General features: G+C 33.4%; 1 protein-coding gene across 15 annotated transcripts in view; it reads right to left on the bottom strand.

The window, feature by feature from the left end:
• Positions 1–2,572: 2,572 nt before the first annotated feature.
• The window catches only part of PHLDB2 (pleckstrin homology like domain family B member 2), a 57,318-nt gene continuing 35,202 nt past the window's right edge, over positions 2,573–24,688 (bottom strand). For 4 of the 15 annotated variants that reach the window (XM_087966543.1, XM_087966555.1, XM_087966554.1 and 1 more), the window contains 14 exons: positions 23,808–23,936; positions 22,540–22,695; positions 21,845–21,955; positions 21,188–21,277; positions 19,828–19,971; positions 19,122–19,295; positions 16,722–16,856; positions 15,954–16,053; positions 11,639–11,846; positions 10,371–10,461; positions 8,554–8,700; positions 7,755–7,974; positions 6,108–6,193; positions 2,573–4,740 (listed from right to left, as the gene is read on the bottom strand). In XM_087966543.1, the coding sequence (XP_087822669.1) occupies positions 4,600–4,740; positions 6,108–6,193; positions 7,755–7,974; positions 8,554–8,700; positions 10,371–10,461; positions 11,639–11,846; positions 15,954–16,053; positions 16,722–16,856; positions 19,122–19,295; positions 19,828–19,971; positions 21,188–21,277; positions 21,845–21,955; positions 22,540–22,695; positions 23,808–23,936 (1,932 nt within the window). In that variant the 3' untranslated portion in view covers positions 2,573–4,599. The remainder of the gene's footprint in view (positions 4,741–6,107; positions 6,194–7,754; positions 7,975–8,553; positions 8,701–10,370; positions 10,462–11,638; positions 11,847–15,953; positions 16,054–16,721; positions 16,857–19,121; positions 19,296–19,827; positions 19,972–21,187; positions 21,278–21,844; positions 21,956–22,539; positions 22,696–23,807; positions 23,937–24,688) is intronic. The other 11 variants (XM_087966545.1, XM_087966548.1, XM_087966546.1 and 8 more) reach the window with 6 other exon arrangements.

Raw genomic sequence — 24,688 nt, 5'->3', positions numbered from 1 at the left:
ACAGCTGAACACCAAGGACCCCTCATTTATACATTCATTGATTAAACGTGGTTTAAGAACTGGATTTAAAAACTAGTCTGAAGACCGTGATCTATGTTAGACTGGTGTACTTTCAAAACACAAATAAAACAGAACATGACGTGAAATGTATTACTAATACATACATTATTATCTTGCTGTGTTTGTCTATTGAAACAAAAACAGACGACTGATGATTTTTCAACTAGCAAATTGTCAGAGCATTTCAGTAGTCCAGGCCATTCCGATTACTGCCTGTTTTTGAACAAGAGGTTGTTGAACTCACATGCATCAGTTGATTCAGGCAATTCCAGAACGTTTCAACAAACAGTGGATTATAAAAAACACTAATTATTGATAAGGTAGTTGCATCGTGTAATCTGGATAACTACCCTAACTTCCCCTATAATCAAGCCACTCAATGCATTTAATGAACTGCAATTTCATATGAACTTTAATCAAATTTTTTAGTTGGAAAAATGCTAGTCTTTCTTAAAGTTGTCAGAGATAATTCTATCATGTTCCTATTTATAAGGGATTTTGCCTGATGTTTACCCCTCCTCCCCTTCCTATATTGATGGACAGAATTTCTTTTCTTTTTACCAATGTGAGAGCTAGTTTGGTGTAGAGGGTCAGGTAGCAGGAAAGAAACTGCAAGAATGGTTAGAATGTAGAATGAATTATGGTTAGAATGAATTAGCATAGCTAATTCACTGCTCACTCCAATTTGATTCTGACCAGCTGAAGGTTGACTCCACTTTCCGTCCTTCCGAAGTCATTAAAATGAGGACCCAGATTGCTTGGGGCAATATGCTGACTCTGTAAACCAGGACTGTCAAACTCCCGGTCCATAGGCCGAATTCATCACACACTGGCCATGCCCATGCCCGGTTTAGTGAATGGCAAAAGTCCCGATACATCATGTGACGCTGCCTTGACAGTGTGTGTTTGACACCCCTGATGTAAACTATTGAGAGGGCTGTAAACCACCATGAAGTGGTATATAAATCTAAGTGCTATTGCTTATAGGTCTCAGATCCCAGTTGGGTGGACCTTAGACTAGTCACTTTCAGCTCTGGGAAAGAAGCAATGGCAAACCACATCTGAAAAACCTTGCTGAGAAAACTGCAAGGACTTGTCTGGGCAGTCTCTGAGAATTGGACATGATTGAAGGAGGGGGGGTGGAATCTGGTGTGATGTTGACCACTAGGAGGCAACATGAGTCATTATATCCTTTACTGAGACTTTTCAGTCACAGGCAGCCAGATGTTATTCTGTGGGGCTCAATCCTTTAGCATGAATTAAATTCATAGTGCTCTATAGTTTAGATAACATATACGGTATGTTAGCTTTCAGAGATCTCCAAGTCTTGGTACTCAAAAAGGATCTCTTTTTGTAATTGGCAAAAAAGTAATCTTGAATTTAATGAATGTATTCCAGATACGCCATGTTAGATTGCTAAATAATTCAGATTTAATGATAGATTTAACAACTGAATTAATTTTGTACACAGTTTTAAATTTATCACGTGGATTTTCATATTTTGTTTTTCTCACTATATTATACTATTCAGTGTATGTCTATTTTATTATTTTAACAGTAAACATTTTTAGAAACAAACCTATTCTAATCTGGCTGAATTGGTGCACTGAGTTCCTTAAACAATGTTGTCTATTGGAACTGTGCCTTTTCTGTAACAACTCCTACCTTACTGGTATTTGGAAAGTCTCTGAAACTGTTTTCCCCACACCTTTTCTTCTTTTCCTTTGTCTCCATTACAAATTTTCCACCATCTTTGTTAGCTTTGTTTTGTGATGGTTTTGTCTTTTTTCTGTTGTTTTTAAAGAAATTTGAGTCGCTCAGAGTTCAGCTGCATATAACATTTAATAAGTTACTACTGTATACAATAAATAAGTATTTAATAAAAGCCAACTTTGAAATGAAATCAGATGGCAGAGCACCTTCAACTAACCAACTAACCTTCAACTACTTCTATTATCGTAGATATTTAGGATATTTAGCTCAGTCCATTCTGTAACTGCATTAACAGCTACAGGGAATCTCAAATCTCTTAGGTTCCCAGAAAATTATTGAAAAACCAGACTTGAATTTGAAAATGTTTTAACATTTATTTAAATGTTGCCATTACAACATGCAAGATACAAAAAAAATAGAAAACCTGTAAAATTTATATAGAAGTAAAATTAAAATATTCATTAGAAACAGTGAAACCAATGGCATTAATTTTTGGAAATTATCTTATAACATTGGTGAAGCAAAATTTTCAAACTCCTTTTCCTTCAGAAGACACAAATTTAAGTTTTTCTTTTGTATTTTTTATTTTTTAGTGTGGGATGGATCTAGATGAATTGTGTTGAGAACAAAATTCTGGAAGCAATCCACCTTTCTATTAATACAAACTTAATTTTGATAGATTTCAATGGTCTTACTTTAATATGATTTAGTCTGAATTAAACTTAATGCCTTTTTCTCTGGTGAACAAAACCACAAGTAAATACCAGTAAGTTAAATAACATATATTACACAGTGTATATACAATTAAAGTTTAATACTTCTTTATTTATTTGCATTTAATTAAAAGAAAAACAACTTTAAGCCCTGATTCAACAATTTAAATGCAAGTTTTTAATGTGATTTTTCATGTAAATGCATCCGAAGATATGTGGCATCTCTGAACTACTGTTATCATGCTACTTGGCACCACACACTATACTAAATTCAGTATATTTCAATAACTATTTTTGAAAGTGGTTTATTTATAATTTCTTTAATGAGAGTTAAGATTTTTCATTTAGTGCACTGAAAATATGGCATGTATAAAATCAAAATATTAAAAGGCAACATCAAATACAAGCATGATTCAAAATCCAAACTTCCTCTGAATACAGTACTTAAAGACGATAAGATTATCTTAAATGAAATGGTCTTTAAGGAATATATAATCTTAAGAACATAACATGGTGATCCCTTGAATGCATAATTTTTTAAAAACATGGTATGGCAAGTGCTAGATATAGGGTCCAGACCATCAATTAATTTACCCACTGAGTCTGGAATCAGTGGTTAGTGATTTAGTCCAGTATCCCCTCTAAGATTATCTTTCTTATAATCAGCACTAAATAATTTTTTGATCAGAGTTGCCTGAGCTCAAACCTGGAAGTATTTGCATAATGCACATGCTCTGTTAACTGAATTATGGTCCCCATACATTTCTTCAGACATGAGGAACAGAAAGAAGGACTGTACTGCACTTTATTCAAGAGAAATGCTGTGATAGTTTCCTCAGTACATTAGTGAAACAATTTTTTCTATGTTAACAACATAAAGAGTGATCTAGAATATGAAATCTGAAACATAGCACTAAAATGAATGTGTAGTAGAACTGTTGCAATTTTGTTTATGATGCAAAATAAGTTTTCATGGCTTCTATTCAGACACCTATCAAATTAGCTGCAAAATATGTCTGTGTGCCAAAAAGAAATGCTTCATCATCAATGGAAATATAATTCAGAAAAGATTTGAAGATTTTTCTTCATGATTGCTCTTAAGTACAGTATATCCTAAGAAATTTTTCATTCTAGTTTATAAGCCAATTTAGTCTGGGAGAATATTCAATTACATTCAAATATTTATTTTATATGGGAAAGTTGTGAATAGTTGTTCCATAGACTTGTAATTTTACACACAAAAACCAAGTTATTTGGGGAGGTCCTTACATGGTTATGGCTTTTTAATTTTGGTTCTTAATTCTATGCTGTATGGTGAAGGAATATTTTTGTAAAGAAATTGTAATTTGCTAAGAAAATAAGCAATAGCCTCAGTAGAAATGCAGACATAATTGCTCACTATAGATTTTCATCTGATTCTATCCTCTAAAGAAGAAAGCTAAAATACCTAAAGATATCAATTTTGTTAACATTCAAAATAACATCCAGCATTCAAAGATACAGATAGAAAGATTTTAAAACACTAGTATATATAAAAGAATTTAAAAACTGTTCTATTACATAAAATTAAATCTCTACACACGGAGTATGAATCTTTGGTTGTGTTTTAAGACAAAAAACACTGCAAACAGTAGCTTAAAATTTGCTATAAAATACTTGTAAGGAAAAGAACATAAAATTGTTCATAAACCCTGTACATTAAATATAGAGGCATCATATCTTTCTCTTTCACTTCTTAATACAAAATACTATACTTAAAAGTATAGCAACACTGTTAATGACATTTTTTTTCCATAAGGAAAGTTCAGCATGGTAGAATTTGTAAGAAAATGCCACATAAATTGGCTTATGGCTGGTTATTCATTTTTGGAGGGTTCTTATCTTTTAAGTAGAGGGTTTTTTGTGTTATGTCAACATCTAATGAATCGAATACATAACAAAATAAAGTCCCACCAGAATTTCATGTTTCCTTACATATGATACATTTTCTTTTGAGATTAAGATTAGTTCTATTGATAGAATTTTATACATATGACTTGTCAATGGCTTTCCATTCTCACAAACACAGCTATTATTGCATTATGCCCTATTGTCGAAACTTTGCACTGTATTACTACAACATGAAGTGTGTGTATCCTTCTGCTCCTGTAACTATTACATCCATCCATATTCGCATAGCTTCTGGTGATGGGGCCACCATATAATATATTCTGTCATGAGTTTTAACGCTGAAGGTAAGCAATGGATTAGGGCTCTGGAAAGAAAGTAGAAGTTTATATAATTATTGTTATTATACATTCTGAAACAGATGGAAATGTAATGTTGAATGTTACATTTTTACTCTTTTTCTTGAATAATTGTGAAATAAAGAATGTAGCTGAGTTGAAATATAAATTGAGTGAATAATTGTATGTGCCATTTTCATTACTAGTTATTGATTTCGTAAAAATAAACATTTGTTTTAATCCTGGCTCTGCCCTCTTAGGAATGTGGCTAATGGCAGTCAACGAACACACTCTGTCTCACACACAGACACACACAAATACATACATGTGACATATAATGTGTCATATAAACATTACCGTACACTATTTGTATTGTTTATCTAGCTTTCCTTTCTGTATACTGTTTGTTATTTTGTGGTGAGGAACTAATTTAAAATCAAAATTATCTTATTTTGGGGTAAAAAGGGAATATGTCCCAACATTACTGGTTATGTTGGCTGGCAGTTATAGTTTTTGCTGCTCAGATTTTATACATTTTAGGTTTCAAAGTAGGATTTTGAACAGATTCCAGGTAAAAACGTAATACTTTTCTAGTGACAGTGAACCTATGATATGTGTGTCACAGATGACACACCATGCCATTTTTGATGACACACCAAGCCTTTTAACCCTTTGGAAGTTCTGCGAGAGGGCCTGGCACAACCTCTGAGGCATCTGAAAATTGTGCAAACATTCTGGCTCCAGAGGCAATCCAGAGATGCCTTTTTTGTCCAGGATGGGGATGAAGTGCATGTGATACACCAGTAGTCAAGTTATGCATTTCTAAATTTTAGATATGCTGAGCCCAAACAGTTTGTCATCACTGCATATTTCTGTAATGAAATACTAGTTCTCTATTGTAATTGCATTTATTGTATTAGCTATAAATTTCTATATGTAGGCAGGGAAGCAAAGAAACTAGCACAATACCATGATCTTTATAAACTGTCAAAATCAGAATGTGTATAGGATCTATAGTCTCATTAAGTTTTTTAAACATATTTTTGCCTCAGTTTCATTACAGTAAAAAGCTTATTTCAATGTGGATACTATACAACCTAAGCATAATCATGAGCTTGATCCAAATATAACATTTATTTGTAAATTAATTTTTAATTAATGGTAAGAAAGTATTGATATTTAAAATTTCTTACAATCTGGATATTACATTTCATTTCAAAGGATTTATTAATTTTCCTCAATTTTCTCTTATATTTTCATATACTGTTCTTCAACCCATCAGCTTCTTGCTATTAAGTCACCTTTTCTATTATTGTCTATATATAATAATAGTGTCTATTTCATCTAAACATTAAAAATATATTTTAAGAAAAGCAAGATATGCATCTTTTCTTACCTTGCAAGCATTCTTTAAATGATCATAATAAACTTCTTCAATGGCTTGGAAATAAATTACTCCTTTTAATTTAGTTTCATGTTTGTCTAGAGTAAAATAAAAAAAAAACTGGGTTGAAACAAACAAGCCATCATAGAGATTACAGATTACCATTAAGACCTCTATTTGATTTAAAATAAACTGGTGTTTTACTTGGATACCAATTTGATTTGACAATACATTAACACATCAGAATATCAACGAGGCATACTCACAGTAAGGTACAGTATTTTTATCTGGAACACATATTTACTGTGTCCCAAGATGAATCTATCACTCCATCAACTAACCAATGGATCAGCCAATTTGTCTGTCTGTAGTTGGTTCCCAAAATTATTAACCATTTGGCACACGACTGTATTTTTTATTTTCTCTATTTCAAACCTAATAAAAGCTTTTAGCTGTGAGTTGAAATACTAGGTACAGAGAGATTGCTGATGGTAGAACAAAAGGTGAAGAATGCCATTATTAATCTCTCAAGAGAGATAGCACAGGAACAAAAGTCAGTAACACAAACTATATTTCTTTAGGCTACATTTGCCTTTGCATAGGGGTGGGCTTCAAAAATATCAGCAACCAATTCTCTGTCTGGTTGCTGGGTGGGCATGGCCATGGTAGGTGTGGCCTAATCGGCCTCCTACACTATGGCGGGAGGGCATTTCACCCTCCCCGGGCTCTGGTGGCTTTTCTTGAGCCTCCAGGAGGGCGAAAATGGCCTCCGGAGGCCGCAAATGAGCCTCCGGAAATTCCGGGAGGCCCATTTTTCGCCCTCCCCAGGCTCTGGAGACTTTCTTTGACCCTCCAGGAAGGCAAAAACAGCTTTACCCAGGCTCCGGAGGCTGGAAAAAGCCTGTTTCTGGCCTTTCGGATCTTCCAGGAGGTCCATCTTTCGCCCTCCCCGAGCCTCTGTGCGGACCCTGTACTTACCTGGCATTCAAAACGGGCCTCATGGGAGAATTCTGGGAGGGGCGGGCGGGGCCAGCCAGGGGTGGGATTTGTGGGTTCACTGCACTCCGCAGAATCTTAGCTAGAGGATCTCTCGAACCCGTGTGAACCCGCAGCAACCCACCCCTGCCTTTGTATTCCTTGCTGTTAAGCCTCCTGTTGCCTCCTTGTCAATCTTATTGGTTTGCTATAATATCAGCTAATGTAAAGTGCACAGTGCAGGATAGTCAATTACAGAAAACAAGCACAAAAAGACCCAGCTTTTGGCAATGTGAGATTCTCCAGATTGTAAGTCCTAATTTTCTAGCCTTAAAAATGCATATGTTTCCAAATAACGATAACTTGTAACAAAAATTCTTAGAAAACAATAAATGACCAGGTCCGTAATTTGAAGAATATTGATTCATAGTTTATGCAAACAAGTTCATCAGTTTTGATTCCATCTACACACAGTTATATTGGGCATTTCTTTGCTTCTACAGAACCAGAACATGAGGTACGAACATTAATGCTAACCTTTAACTTCATTCCAAGATGTAAACATACAAGACTGGTAAGCAATAAGATAAACATTTTTAAGTTAAAAAAATAGAATTTATGAATGTAATAAATTTAATACAGCAACAGGAAGAATGCCATGGCAAAACTAAGACCATAACTCACCTGCATAATAAGAAAATGTTCTTTTGTTTCTATCAAACACAAACCATCTTTTTTTCCATGTTTTAATTTTCCCTCCCATCTTAACAAGAAAGCCCCGGCAAGTCTTCTCAGTGAGTGAGACATGGTAACAAGTCTCTATATTATGGCCAGCTGTCTCTATGTGGCCACGCAGATCAAAATCCTCCTTTCTGACTGGCAAATAACGAGTCAGGGGACGAGACTAAAATAAAGATACGATTAATATTGTTATTACAATTTTCTGTTTTCATTATTACAATTAGTCCAGTTTTTTTTCAATGCATGGCATTACAATTCTTCCCTTTTAGCATAAAAACGTTATGCAAAGTGTAGGAAAAAAGATGTGTGTTCTTAAAGAACCACTTCAACTGCATTTAGCCTAGGTTTCTCCTGACATCTCCCCTTCATGTTTCATCTAACAAAATGAGAAGTATGGTCTATAGAGAGCCATTTTAGCTTATTTTAATAAATGTACAATCCTCACAACAGACAGCATGTTATCCACTAATTGTTTACATTTGCACATTTAAAAAAATCAATTTTCCCATCTTTTCAGGATAGAAATCATCTATTTGCCCTACATTTTCATCACTTGTATATAACCTGCAATGTTATCTCTACTTTTTAATAAAAATAGCTATGCTGGTCTTTGATAAGTTTGATAAGTGTAGACTTGTACCAAGGTCTTTCTCATCTTGGTCCAACAAAATGATCTATTCATATGTAGGAACTTCTCTTTCTTAAAACTGCTGTATTTTCTCTATTTCAAGATATTACATACCTGGCTTCTCTGTTTTTCACGTATCTTAACTTCTTTTTCAATTAGTTTTTGTCGCTGACTAGTTTCTTCTTGTAACCTTTTTTCTAACTGTTCTCTGCGACGCTTTTCTTCTTCTAGGGCCTTTTTTTTAACTTCCATTTCTCGTTCCTAAAGGAATACAGGCAATCTAACATAAATGAACATTCTCCACTTTTTTTAAAAAAATAGTTTTAATACAAGTTGATCTAATTTAAATGTACTGTTTGCTAATCTACCTTCCAGTTTCTGAGCCCCGGTAAATGGAACAAGTGAAAGTGGTAAGAGTTTTGCCACTTTTTCATCCTCCTCAGATTTGGATGATTATTTCCTGTCTATCTCTGTATATGTGCATGTCTCCCATATCCTTTCTGATTGTGTGGAGTTGGATATTCTTGCTTCAGCTTGGGGCAAGGCACTGAGTTGCATTTATTTTTACGATAAAAATGACAGCAATCATGGCTTGTCTTTGACACTCAGTAAAAACAAATAAAAATAGAAAATATTAGCAAACATTTGAAACACAAAAATACCCACTCTGCCTTAGGGCCTGGGGTGGTTTTGCCCGAATCATAAAGTTTTATTTCTGTCAACATTTTGGAGAATCACTGGATTATAATACCAATTATAAAATCTATTGAGATGTTTATTTTTAAAAGCTATTGAAGTTGTGGTTTAAATACAAAGATAAATACTGGATGGATCTATGGTACAATTAAGGATATATATCTACATGTATAATACTCAGGTTTACAACTATCATTAGGCATTACAGATAGCCATCAAAACTTTAATTTTGGAGTCTTGATAACACATAGTTTGCATCCTCCTTGTAATGATAGTTGAATAACACAATAGGATTCAATAAAAATAGCTGTTAAAGCAGATTTAGGATTAATATATTCAAGTTCAGTATCAATATTGTATTAAGCCAGGTTATTTAAAGACTTCCAAATATAGAGCAAGTTACTGTTTCTCTTAAAACGTTATCCAAATTTAACGTCCTGAATATTCAGACTGTCAGAGCCCATAGGATTTATTCTCTAAAACGTGTATGTAGCTAGATAGGGGGAGTTGTGTTGGTTTAGAAAAGCAGACTCAACATTTATTTGTTTAATCATATTTGTTATATTTACTTTTTATAAGTTTTCCAATTATACTGATGGGATTATATGAACGATTAAGGGCAAAAACCATTTTGTTAAACTTCACTTGGATGCAGGCAATTTTCTATTACGAGAATTTTCCAGGAATTTTCTTTACCTCTTTTTTGTAACTAACAAGTTCCATAGATTCAAAAAACTTCAAAACTCCTCTTCCAAAAAGTTCAAAGCAAGATAAGCAGCATTGTCTCTCTCTTTTATTCTCAAAATAACTTTATACGGTAGGCTGCACTGACAGAAAGTCGTTATGACCTGAATATTTCTGGTTCCAAACCAGTATTCCAACCACCACAGCAAATATAGATTGATTCCTTTCTCTGCAATGCACGTGTTATTATAGATATCTCTCTTAGACCAGAATCTTTATTATTCATGTCCTTAAAAATAAGATTATCTCAAGCAACAACTTAATTTGCTTATTTTACAGACTAGTTTTGGATTATATTGCATATTTCTTATTAATCTATAATAAATAAACCTGGGTATCTGTACACTTTTAAATCTGTGTTGGCTGATGATATTGAAATTAATTACAATGCAAGTCCTGTCAACTTCTATCAAAACATACTAATTTCAAAATCTAATGAACATACAACTTCAACAACGGAATATCTTTGAAGTTTCTATGTATATCATTACCCTGGATTCAAGCAACCGTGTCTTCTCAGCATGAGCTTGTTTTAAAAGTCTTTCCATCTCTTCTATTCTTGCCACATTTGCAGTACTGGCACTGTAACAAAAACCAGTAATAATAACTGAAATATTTGAAAAAATATTTCAATCCATTAAAATACATTTCTAGGCTTTTTTTGTTTTCTATGTATTTCCTTTAGTGGAATTACTGATCAAAAGGAACTGTTTAGCCAACTTCGTATTTTTCCACCCAAGTACAAAAAAGCAAAGAATCAATCAATCATCAAAAATACCTAAAACAAAGAGCAAAAATGCAGAACAATTTTTGTCAGATTAATCTAATGGGTGTTCAAGTAGACCAAGATTTTAGTTATAGACAACATGATCTCAGAAGCTTCCAAATAAATCGATGCTGTAGATAAAGTGCTGTTTCTAGCAAAATCATCATTAAAAATACAATTTGTGGTAAGTGTCAAGTTAAATTATTATTTATGTATTATTTAATCTTATTACTCTTCAGCTAAAAGGATTTCCATTGAAATTATACACAGGGAAATGTGACACAGAATAAGAAATGGAAGGAAGAAAAAAATACTAGCACTTAAAGTGACTTATATTGCAACAATCAGTCAAGATGGAAACATTTCAGGTACTCTGATGAAATGGCTGCTAACTACTGGTGGGATTCAAATAATTTAACCACTGTTTCTCTAATGACTGGCTGGGTGGGTATGGCCATCGTGAGCGTGGCCAGGGGATGTAACAGACAGCATTTGGCCTCCTGACCCCCATGGGAGCAAAAACGGGCCACGGGGAGGCGCCGCAACCCCCTGCAAACTGTTTTGGATCTAGTAGGCCTCCCTGCACTTACCTGGGAGCCAAAACGGGGCGTGTGGGGCCTTCTAGAAGGGGTGGGATGGGGTCAGCCAGCAATTTAACACCGGTTTGGCTGAAGTGGTGCGAACCGGTTGAATCCCACCACTGCTGCTAATTAACAATTAATGAAATACCAGAATTAACTGGTCATTAAATAGACAAAAGAGATGTACTATTCCCAATTTCCTATCTTCTCAATTACAATAACTATATATACATACTTACATAAATATTTCTCTCTATTGACTGGGTATTTCTAAAAAGAAAATGTTTTTCTTGCTCTGGCTAAGATCTACAAAACTACATTTCAATAAACTCATATTTAATAATCAAATATACTGGTATGTTTAATTATTGTGTTGTATTTTCTTGAAAAATTGAACAGTGTCACAATATACCTGGAAATATTATCTGGGGAACAGGCAGATATACTTGTCTCCATACTGTCTGTGCTATCTAAACTAAGAGTATCAAAGGTGTGGTCTTTCAGATTAGGATTAGGATAATGAAAGGCATTCAGATACACATTTGATTCTGAGGCAGTTCTGCTGTAGAATTCAGGAGACTTCTGGCTTTGATCCTCACGGAGATGCTGATGATTATAACCTAGAAAAAGAAGGAAAGTCATTTCTGTTTTATAAACTGGGTTAATACAGCATTGATAGTGAACACAAATGCATTAAACTAAAATCTGTTTTAAGAGCCATTTTTATTCAGTACTTATCTCTGGATTTGAAACAATTATTAAAAACACATTCTATTTTAGATACTGGAAATTTTGTTAATAAGGATTCTTATAAGTATAAACTCTATTCTCAAATAGTATATACATATAATGAGATCTTTCTTCCCTTTGCTACCTTGACTCAGCCCAGGGTATTATTTCATGTTATGTAAAATTAAAATATAAACTGATCTATATCTATAGTATCTAATCTAATCTATCTATCCACCAACCCATCTACACACACACATTTATTTTATGTTACATAGCATGTGGTGGTGGATAACTTTAAAATGGGTTAAGTCAAGGAAGCAGAGAGAAAAAAATCTGTACAGTTTTGTAACTTTTATTAATCCAAAACTATAGCACTGTAGAAAGAAAGGATCTGGGATTATTTCTTTTGTATATATCTGTAAGGTTGCAATGTTAATCACTGTTCTATTGGTCTTCTGTAATATCCAATATTCAGAAGAATTTTGCTTTTGATAAGGGGTTTTTCATTTAAATAACTAGGGCAATAAATGTGGAACAGACTTGTATCCCTTGAATTTAAGTGATGTTTTAAAGAGTTCTGTGGAAATAGTATCAGTTGTATATTTGGACAACAATTCTTTAAATTATATATTTTAAGAAGCAGTGACATATCTAATACTGATTCAGGAGACTACATTTGCCGGGAGAATATATTTTGGCAGGCAAATTTTTTTTAGAGTTTGATAAACCACATGAAGTCCACACTTTTAATTTTTATTTAGTCTGCCATCCTAGGTAAGATAAATATCCATATATTATGTCTCACTAAAAATATGAATAAATTTGCAAAAAGCAAATATTGGCATGACAATGAAAAACTCAAATTAATGTCTCATTCAAAGCACTGCATGGAAATGTTTTGCAAAAAGAAAAAAACCAAGCAAGCCAAGTTAATTGAAAGTATCATAAATAATAATAAGCAGAAAAACAGTTGTAAGAAACCTGTTATATTGTTATTAATATCACAACAGAACAAGAGTTGAAATCACACAAAAAAAGTACAAACCACACCAAAGAACACAGTCAAGAGTCTGTTTCTGTTTATGGTGAATCAGAGATGCTTTTAATATGCTAATAGAAATAATTTTAAATAGTTTTGTCAATCCAGAAAATCAGTAGTTGTCACCTCAGCTCGTTCTTCTACATGTATGGTTGCAATAGTCAAATAATAGATTCCTGTTATCATCTCAAGAGTGTTTATATTTTAAAGAAAACATGGAAAAAAGATGAGTCAATTAAACGATGACAAAGCTCATAGTATCCTTGTGTGCTATAGGGTAACAAGAGAAGGAAAGACAGGATACTTTAAAGTCATTTTTCCTTCCACAGGGCTTTAACAGAACTCACACGAGAACTTTCTTCCTTTTATTTAGACAGGCAAACATTAATTTGTCTTCTGCGAATAACAGTGATTTTCAGAAAAAAAGAGTTGGAAGAAAACCAAATTTCTAAAAAATTAACATGTATATACATATTTTACGCATATTTTATACATACATATATGGACAAACAGCTCACTACAAATGCTACTTTTATTCTATGCCAGGCTATAATTCCAATTGTGTGCATATTATATATTTATATCTTCACTTCAAAATTAAGCAAATATTTAGTTTAACCAGTGTCTGCATCTTCCTGAAAATAAATATTGGTTTTTACATAGATGTCAATATTTTTGTGATATCAGTTGCAGTAACAATGTGACCAAGCCACAACTGTTTAGATTTGTCAACATATTTTGCAAGGCCTGGCTGCATTGTATGAACCAGGCTTGTTTTATTTGCAAATCCAAGATAGATTAATTGACATAAACCTGAAGAATTTGTTTGTATGCTGTCTTTACATTATACCCAAGTGATTAATAAATACAGACAGAAAAGAGAAGGATGTTTCAACTGATCTAGCTTCAATATTGGATTCATTATCTTCAAACGTATCAGGAAAATGAATTTACTAAATAAGTGCTGTCATTTAAATCCTGGTGGCATCAATCTCAACAAACTCCCCTACTGCTGTATTCCTCTCTGTCGCCACAGATTTGAGGGCAAAAACCTGTGGGCATAGTCTTGTTTTCAATCTGATGCCATTTTTAATTATATAAGAGAGTTTGTATGATTTAAACATGGGATTGTTTAAATCCTAATACCTTTCTTAAGTTTTTGAATAGGAAATTTAAAATTTCCACACATATTGATTCTGAACAACTTGACAGTGTCCTCTCTGTCATTAGTACTGTAAAATCAAGCATGTAACACCACAGAAAAATGTTTTTCATACCTTTTTTGCTTTTACCTGATTTTAATGACACAAACAGTAGAAAGGAAAAAATATATATAATTATTTTAAAATACTAAATCTTTAAAAACAAATATTCTTACTGAGATGCACAAATCAAACAAATGTAGAAAGAAATGCAATTGTAGAAAAAAGAATTGGGGAAAAAAGGCTGACAATTTCTCTTATAAGATTTTTTTCTTCAAAATATTTTGGATTGCAGTTTTTATCAAAATATGTTATTTCATTCAGCGTATTTAAGATACCGAGTATAAGTGTTCTAAGAATTAAAGTCGCCTCTCCAGGAAGTACACATAATAAATTAAAAAATAAAAATTCAACTACAACTAGTCCTTGACTTACGATCACAATTGAGCCCAAAATTTCTGTTGCTAAGTGAGACAGTTAAGTAAGTTTTGTCCCATTTTACAAACTTTCTTGCCACAGTTGTTGAATTAATCACTGCAGTCGTTAAGTTAGTAACAAGGCTGTTAAATAAATCTGGCTTTCTCGTTGATTTGCTGGTCAGAAAGTCACAAAAGGCGATCACATGTCCCTGGGACACTGAAACCATCATAAATATGAACCAGTTGCCTAGCGTCTGAATTTTGATCATGTGACCATGGGGATGCTGCAGTGTTGTGTGAAAAAGTCATTGCTGTCAGAACTTCAAAAGTCACTAAATGAACTGTTGTAAGTTGAGGACTACCTGTATTTTAAATAGGTTAGGTAAGCACACAGAATCCTTTTAAATGTAGTGGATATTACTTTTAATTAAGTAATGTTAGGGCTGTACTATCTAATTTTATAATTAGAGAAGGCAGCTGAAAGTATATTTTTGTTTGTCTATATGTTTTCTGTTGCTGTTATGAACATTAATAAGCATAAGCATTATACTGTAATACTTTAAATTAATTAGATATTTTGTACTTTGTCTTAAATATTAGAAATAGTTTAAAATGACAGTGTGTATCTCTTCTTATATATGACTTCTAATCCAACAGTGTAGTCACAGATTTGGCTAGATACCAAATGCTCACTCAATAGGCCAAATAAAATTAGGCATGTCTTGGGAAGGAAACCTTCTAGTTTTTCATCTGATATCTAAAGGTTCCAAGTGCAGGAAGATTGAATGTAAGCATCTATAAATATATTCCCAGTGTATTTTACTCTGTATAGTTATAGAAGGTGTGTGTGTGTGTGTGTGTGTGCGCGCGCACCCTTGATTGGGAATGTTCCCTTGATTTCCAAACTACAATGCAAATGAGATTTAGCATGGTAGTAATTTTTAGGCACTATTCAAATAATAAACAAAGCATAAAAAAACCGTTGAAGGACTTCACTTTCAAGAAAAAACTGTTCTGTTTATGATCAATCTGAAAATAAATGCGTACTGAGTTGAGTCAAGATTTAATAAATTCAACACAGACAATGTCTTAACTGGAATCTTGCTGTAAGAAATTATTAAGAATATGTGCAACAATGAAGTATACAAATAAAGACACTTCAATTTTGCATGAGAAAATTTAAGTATCCATTTAAAACAGCTAAAGCTAAATGAAGCTGAATTAATTTGGGTATTTATTCAATTAAAGTAAATATGTACTTAATGTTAATGTGAATATGATTTATATGAGATATTATTGCGTGTAAATATATGGAATAATTCTAAATATCATTACCTTTATGTGTTCTCCTTGTCTCCAAATCTTTGGTCATAGATCCTGAACAATGAGGAAGTATGCTGCCACAGCTACTGCTTTGTCCAAGTGGCAGGTGACCCTGTCAAAAAAACAAAACAAAAACCATTTAGAGCTACTACTTTTTATGTATAAATTTTTCAAATGAACTTTATGTATAACTGAAATATTACTTTTTATGTAAAGTAGCTTAAGGCAATCCAGTTTAAAACACAACCGGCGCACATCCTGGGGTTTTTAATCCAGGATAAATACAAGACAAGTATTTGATGACATTAACTATGGTTTATCCTCAGCAAAACACTCAGGGTGTTCCTCTTAAAATTAATTCACCTTATTTATGGAAGATGGAGTCTAAAACAAAATGAGTCCCTGCAGGGACTATATAAATATAAAATATTTTGAATTTCACCATGCCATAAATACATAGTGATTATCTGAGTGGTCCTTTAACAAGAAGCTCTAAGGTCAAATTTAGTTCAGCTCTGAAATAGCTTGGCAGTCTGAAATCAATTACTTTCTCTCACAGGTGGGAAATTGCACGGGAATTATGTTTCAGGTTTGCTACCCAAACCTGAAGATTAAAGTAATACAATTTTATATTATTATATCGTGTAAATATTGATAATGTACATGTGCATGTGTGAAGAGAAAGCCATCATTCAAGCTGATTAAGTTTCTACTGAACTTCATTAACTCAAAATTCAAAGAAATTCTTGAAACTTGAAATTGAGCAGTACAATTGCTTACCTTAACAGTTCGTCCAAGAGTAGAACTACTGAAATGAGGTGATATGGGAGGAGCTGTTTTCTTGCGAGGCAAAGTATCACTCATGTACAGGCCTTCTTTGTGCTGCTTCTTTCTCTCTTCCAAATTTCGGAAATGCTTAAAATAAATAATAATGTGTAAAATTCTAGTGTGATGACATGCTATGAATGTTAATGTTTCTGAAAAGTCAAAATTTAATTTTAAAACAACTGAAAATTGCCAAAGGTAAAAGGTAAAAAATCAAGACGTCTTCAGATTCCAAAAAATTAGAGTAAATTTTAAATAATTAAAATTTTAAATAATTTACTGTTACATGAATGATTTCCACAAGAAAACTAATTTTAATGTAAACATACTGCAGTAATATATCTTTATATTAAAGGAATAAATATGTTACATTTAAGTGTTTTCTAATACTTGATACTGATACTTCTATACTTGTCATAAATCCTGTTCTATTTAATAATTGCTGAATATAAGCAAAAAGAATAATATATTTTCACTGTGATTTTAAATACCAAAAATGTTTTTGAACAAGAACAATGGCACATATATTTTGAACAAAAATACAAAAAGGTTACACAGGTCTTTATTGGTGATTTTATTTGCTCTAATTTGTTTTAAATGCAAAGTATAATAGAAGTAATCATTTATTAATAAGAAAGGAAGATTGCATAGGGGTGATGTTTCTTAAAGTTAGTTTAATGTTAATGAAATGTATTATTGCCAACTGCATGCTAAATGATAATCTCTTACTGGGTAAATCTAAGTCCTAAGTGTTAACCGATTTTACAGCTTACCCAATCAATGTACCAACTTGCAATACCTCATTCCTTCCATATAAAGGTAAAACTGATTAGTTATTGTGGAGTTGTTTAACTTGTCTTGCCATACTGTAAAGAATAAGGCAGTGGTGTGACTGGACTACTTAACAACCAGTTCTCTGGCTGGGTAGGCGTGGCCAGTTGGTTATATGACTGGGTGGGTGACATCACTCATCACACCCAGCTATGCCTCCTGGCCACTCACCTCAAAGACACGGGTAGGATTCAGACAGTTGGGGCTAATCCCACCACTGGCTGGTCCCACCCCCGCCATTTTCAGCTTGTTTTTTGGGCCATTTTCAGGCTGTTTTTGGCCCCCCAAAATGAACCGAGCGGGGGCGGGACCCATCAGTGATGGATTGTTCAGTTTGCCAAACTGTGCACAATCTTAACTACCGGTTTGGCCAAGCCAGTGCAAACTGGCAGCAGCCCACCTCTGGATTAAGGGTTCTGAAGCTGTTTTATCCAGAAGAAGCTAAAGAATGTAGTCTAAAATTGATTTCTTCCTCAGTAACACACAGGGAGACCAGCAAAGTTTACCATGTAATAAAAATGTAACTTTTATGGATGTTAGTATCTACTCAAAGAAAACAACTTGTGGCTACAAATACAGGAGATCTATAAATGAATTCTTCAATGAAATATAATCTCATATTTGGAACAGATTTCAGAGTGCTTTGCTTGTAAACTGTGAATGTGGCTTCAGAGTTATTTTGGAAGCATTCTTAATGCTTCATACCATACATATAAGTCTATGCCAATATCAGAATGAGACAATAGCAGTGGTGCTATTCTACCAGTTCGTCCTGGTTCTGGTGTACTGGTAGCACCGAAGATCAGCACGGAGACTGAACTCTCTGATGAGCTGCTGTTGGGCCCACCCGCCCGGGCTCCCATACTGACCTTTATTCCCTGCTTTTGAAGCGCAGCTGCTTTGCGTGGCATAGCAGATTGCTGCGCATCAGCTGTTAAAGCTACAGGAAGAGTGCAGGATTGCAGGAGGTGAGTAGGAAAGCCTCTGCGGTGCGCAAAGTGCATGTTTGGCGTGCACGCAAAGTGTGCCCATGCACGCAAAGCGCGCCCACCAAGCCATACCCACTAAACTGGTGGTAAACCACTTTGCAACTCACCACTGGATAATAGCCATTCAAAATGTTAATGAAGATAAACAATTATTTTCAAATCATCTCTTCAAGTCCTACTTTTACAGAAAAAGGGTTGTAATATTACTAACCAGCACTGGATATGTCAGTGTGACATAAAACTGTTAAGAGTAAAGACATTGGTCTCAATAAAGAAATTGTGCATGTGTAAGATGATGTTTAAATGGGTGGTCCTTAACAAGATGCATGTACAAATTTTCTCAACTAATGCACATAGAACTCTGTGTGCAAAATGTTAGAATTCCATCAGTCAGTTTTAAGGGAAAGGACCATACATTCAGACCTTTAGGGTTCTGAAGAGCTTACTAATGGTTATTTTCCATGCACTTTTTCAAACTGTGGCATGCAACGATAATCATATCATTACCAAGTCAGCCTGCCTTCTGGCATGTTACCTGGGGTTCCCTTCGGTTTTTCTTAGCTGGTAGAGGAGGTGGTGTATCAGGTAAAGTAAAAGACTCTATATTGGCAGCCCTGACCTCAGGCCAGTCGGCTGGTGAGAGTTGTGCAAGAGGGCGAGGAGAGAGAGAGTGAGGAATCACAGATCCATAACAGAAAGGTGATCTTAGCTTTATAGAAAAAAAAGAAATGGTATGAGAGTTTTAAACATACATAGAGGATGCAAATACTACAAAGAAGTTTATTATGGGAAAAGCTTTTTAAAGCCAGAGCTCACTTTATCAGATGCATGAAGTGTGATTAACAGTTTACAGAAAAAAACAAATGGTATTTTTCTTCCACCACACCTAATATTTTGATACTAGGTTTATGATATCCTATTAGGAAAAATAGACCTTGCTTTGCTGTTTTTCCTGGAAATTAAAATGGGAATGGTGTAAACATAAGGGTTCAATGAGAATATAACAAAATCCCAGTTACTTTATCAGCACTCTGGAAAAGAACGGAAGACACAAGATACACCCAAGACAAATAAACCTACACACAACATCTGTTCCTGAAAGAGACCTATAGGAGAAAAATTAACTCATCTCCCTACCCAACTTTTTAACTGATAAAAAGGTTTACTACAACCTGTGAACACCAAGGGAACAAAATTTGAAAGCATAATGTTTACACATGGGAAACATCTCTCCAACAAACCTCTTTATTTTGTGACTGGCTTATCAGGCCAGCTGTGGAAGGTTCAGTGGGAACAGCAGCAGCAGCAGAGGGGGGCTGAGTGGAAGGGGAGATATTCGTGGAATTGCCATGCGGGTCACTAATGTCATTTACATTCACAAAATCCTAAAAGGAGGAATTCAGAGGTTAAACATACAAAAGCAAAAGTCAAAAGGCATGCAAGAATATTAAAATTTGAAATTATCTGTGAAAGTTAGTTTAGAGTGATACAGCCAATGCTGTGGTATTACAAAACTGTTTTCTTGACATACTTTTTCAATCATCTATGCTGAACTCTCCATGCTTTAAATTTACTACAATTTTCATATTATCTCAGGTTAATATAATAAGTGCTTAAATAAAATAATAAGTGCTTAAATAAAACACTACCATATTCTAGAAAGACTTGATGTAGCACTCTGAAAATTTGACTATTTGAATAGTCATGCTTGACTATTTTCAAGCACGATCCCAATAAAGAATGGGAATTAAGCTGCTTTTTAAAGCAAGCAAACACTTAAAAGTCTTTTAAAATATGAAGCTCACTAGAAGAAACAAAAATATGACAGAATCTTACTTTTTCAATTCTATCAAAATAAATTCATGGACCAGAGATATTTTTGAAATCAAATGTTTTGCAGAATACTCTAATAATTCTTTATTCTAATATTCTTTATACAAGGATTATAACAGCTGCAATTCTCAATAAAAATAAGAAAGTCGTTAGAGCAGCAGCAATGGTAGCAGAAAAGTTTTAGGCACAAGCAAGAACTGAAAGGATGCACTCAAAGAATCTGATTTTTTGTTTTTCCTTTCTAATATGTCAGATTTTTTACAACTCTACTAACACTGAAATATATGTCTGCATAATAAAAAAAATGATCACTGAAGTTTGCATGCAAATGGAATAAGATGAAAAAAAAGGACACGGAATCTAAGAAAACTGAAGACCATTTGGAAGATCAATTATTTCAGCACCACACTACATGCCCTGTTAAAATAATCTTTGATTCCTCTGGATTTGTTTCATTCAAACCCTAGAACTTACCCAACCATCCTTGATCCAAAAGCTTAAGCTGAACGTCTGGAATGTAATGCTTGTAATGAATGTAATGTTTGTGCTTCAAAACAATACATATTTCCTTTTAGTGCACATGTCTATGTCACATTTTATTAGAAAATCCTCCTTACAATAACTGACCACCTTCAAAATATTAGCAATTAATATTAATGAGTCCTTTTATAGAAGTAGCGAAATACAAGTCATTTTTCATTGAACTTTGGTTGCAATAATATGGAAAATAAGGCAGTTACCAACCCTTTCTCCCAAATCTCACACTACCTCTTTTAGACTGCTGGGACTCAGAGGAAATCCTTTGCCTCCGGATAGTGAGGAATACTTCTTTTCTAAATTGCAAAGATTTTCTTTCTCCTGTAAAAAATAAGTTATATTTGAGACAGACGTTATACAAATGTCTAAACTGTATTTCTTTTCTTTCAAATGTAACTAGATTTGTAAAAAAAAAAACTTTTAAGATGTTTCAACTGAATATTGTTCATAAATGCATTTTTAAAATTTTTATTCTATCTTCACAGTATAGACAATACAGATATCCTTCCCATTTTGTTTGCTGGATTGGTTTTAATACCAAAATTTCCCACAGTAGATGATATACACAAATATACATGTACTTTTCCTGATACACCTGCCGAGGAAAATTTAACAAATCCACTGCATGTTAATGTAAAGATTCATATTCATTCCAGTGTTATGGAAAATATAGTTCCAATTGGCTTCACTATATACATTATTCACTTCTTATATATATATTATATATATATTCTGTATATATTACAGACCTCTCTATGATACATGGTGGTATTATACTAACTACATGTGTTTACATTTTTTTTTAAAAAAAGAGGAAGTTGAGCCACATAATATCTGTATTTGTAACATTTAATTAAGTTCTTGGAAGAACAAGGAAGAATTGCTTACCCTCTGCAACATCATTAGTAAATTGTTTTTTTCTTTCACAAAATGATCTTGTTCTCTTTGTGCTTGTTGTACAATGTGATTGGCTTGTTTTTTGAGAGCAGAAACCTTTTCCTATCATAAAGATAATGTTAACACATACTTAATATGAGTTTTAGAGTATTGTTCATATAGTTCCTACCCATCTGAAAGTCAAATTTACACAAATTTACAGAGAAGATTACAGAAGAAGCAACATCTCACTCTATTTTTTTTTCTTTGTATTGGGTAGAAGTCCTGTGATTGGACTTCACATGCTTCCATATTCCAGCAGCACTAATAGATGGCACTATCAATATTCCTCTACTACTACTCCAAAATAGAAGAGTAAATAGAAAGAGAAGAATTATGGGAGGATAGGAATATATGAATGTTACAGAACATATGTACAAAGACAAATAAGTTTCTCGGAAAGGTACCATCTCTCTTAAAAATAAAAAAATGTTCTTGTTAAGAAACAAAGAAATGAAAATATAATACTTTAGATTATTTTTCATATGTTAAGTAATTACTAAACCTTAGTGGGCAAATCTAGAAATTAACGGTTAACTGAATTGTTAGTTAAATTGCTAGTTGTTGGCTAGATTAACAACTGAAATCAGCTGGCACTGAAATATTCAAAGATAATGATCTGATCATTTTTCTTTTTAAAAAATTACCTTTCTGCTAACAATGCTACGCTGATATTCAGCAACTTCACGCAGAAGCTGTTGTGTTAAATTCTCTTTTTCTTCATCTAATCTGCTCTCGTTTTCAAGCTGCTGAAATTCCAAATCTTCAAAATGTTTGCTTTCTACCTCCAACAAGTCTGCATCCTTCAATAAGAAAAAATAAATAAATGTATCAGTTTTAAAGACTTGTGCTTGTGAAAGCTGACATAAAGCAAAATAAAAAATAAATAAAAAATAAATAAATTACATCCTAGAGAAGTCTATTTAAGCATGCCTAAGTCTATTTAAGCATGATTTTAAAATACCTGTTGACCTGAAATTAAAATTATCATGTACATCCTCAAATTAATCAATGACAACAGATCCATTGTTTTATTTTAGCCTAGCCATCATGAACAGAGGTATTTAGATGCTAAATATGCACTTCAAAAAAAGAAAACAAATATTTAAATTATATTAAAGGGGGTGCCAATATGAAGAACTGTTGCAGTTTAGAATGGGCATGATTACGGAATAAACTGTAGGCTGTTTGACTTCAGCTACATGCCTCAGATTTATTTATTTATTTATTTATTTTTACCAAATTTCACTTTAAATTTTTTCTTTTTCAGGAAAGAAAAAAATACGTTTAGCTTTCATAATCATCTGATCTAGAAATGTTTGATGATTCTAGTGTGGATGACCTTTCCATATCCCCAAATCTCCCACTATTTCCTATGTTTCTTTTTTATTGTGTTATAAATTTTTTCACAACGGTTGTAAAATTAAAACAAAGCAGTCATCAAATTACATGGAATGATCAAAATACAATCTAATAGAAAAGAATAATTTGGGAAAGGCTTAGTTTATACATTAATTTTCGAAGTGAATATGCACATTTAAGATTAATAATGCTGCAGTAAGAATTAAATAAGTAATCCTTCATGCCTAATTGAGAATTCTTTCCATATTTAGACAAATAGATCTTATCTATTCCTAATCTGATTAAACATCAAAATTCCACTCATACTCAGTCATACTTTAGTGTTCAATGTCACAGAGTGCTAAGCCTTAGATGACTGATAACTTTTGAAGCATGTAGTACACATCCATTGTTAATCCAGCTTTTGACATTCTGTTTAGTTGTCACCATGCACTTACGTTCTTAACAGCAATATAGAAAATCAGCACTGAAGCCATGAAAAAGAGTTGGTTAGAAATCTTTGGGCTTGATCTGATTACAATCACTAAAGAAACACCACATCCATGCTACTGACCCTGTTAAGCTGCTGCTGTAATTGTTCCCTCATGGACTCGGGGCAATTATCAAGCTGAGTCTTCTGCTCGGAGTAAAGCTCCTGAAGCTTTTCTAGTTTTTCCCTCTCAGCATCAAGCTTTATTTTTTCCTGGAGTTTGAGCCATAAAAATAAACAACAGAATTACCTTTAAACCCAAGCAGTAGTTAGTGATTCTGAATGGCAAAGGGCAAAGAGGTGAAACTGAAGGAATGAGCTAAATGCTTCAAAAGAATGCTTTGCATGCTGGTAGGCTGTAGCTATTTTGCATATTAGTGCAATATTCTGAACATAATTTTAACAACCTGGGAATATCCAAAAGGTGGTTTAGTCAACCTGTTATAGATGCTTGTCAGTATATATTCTGCTATTTAACATCATATACGAAAAAATTAATCTCATATAATAAAAAAATTCTTAGGTATATTCAGAAGATATGGACCTTTATGGTAACCAAAGAGAAATTGCCTTGTAGTTTGGAACATATGGTAATTCTATGTTACAATGTTACATAAATAAGAGTTGCTATAAATCATACTACATGTTGTGTGATGTAAGGCTATCTTCAGCAACCTAGCTCCCTGTAGATGTATTGGGGGTCACAACTCTCAGCATGGGGAACAGGAATTGTGGAAGTCATAATCACAACATATGTGAAGAACCTTATCATGGGGATTTTATTAGTTCCATATTCTTCAAGCTTATCTTTACATTAATGAAGATAAAACATTACTGTACAATGACTTGTATCTGTAACAAAGCCATACTCAGATTTGAGAACATGTATGTTCCCAGTATAAACTTTATTAATTTCCATTCTCTGTATGTATTCTTAATTAGCAGAAACAAAGTCACAGTTAGAT

Source organism: Notechis scutatus, chromosome 5, assembly GCF_049901735.1.
Source record: "Notechis scutatus isolate UNSWTSFEM ecotype Mainland chromosome 5, rNotScu1.2, whole genome shotgun sequence".
Lineage (NCBI taxonomy): Eukaryota > Metazoa > Chordata > Lepidosauria > Squamata > Elapidae > Notechis > Notechis scutatus.
This window is presented reverse-complemented; position numbering and strand designations above follow the sequence as displayed.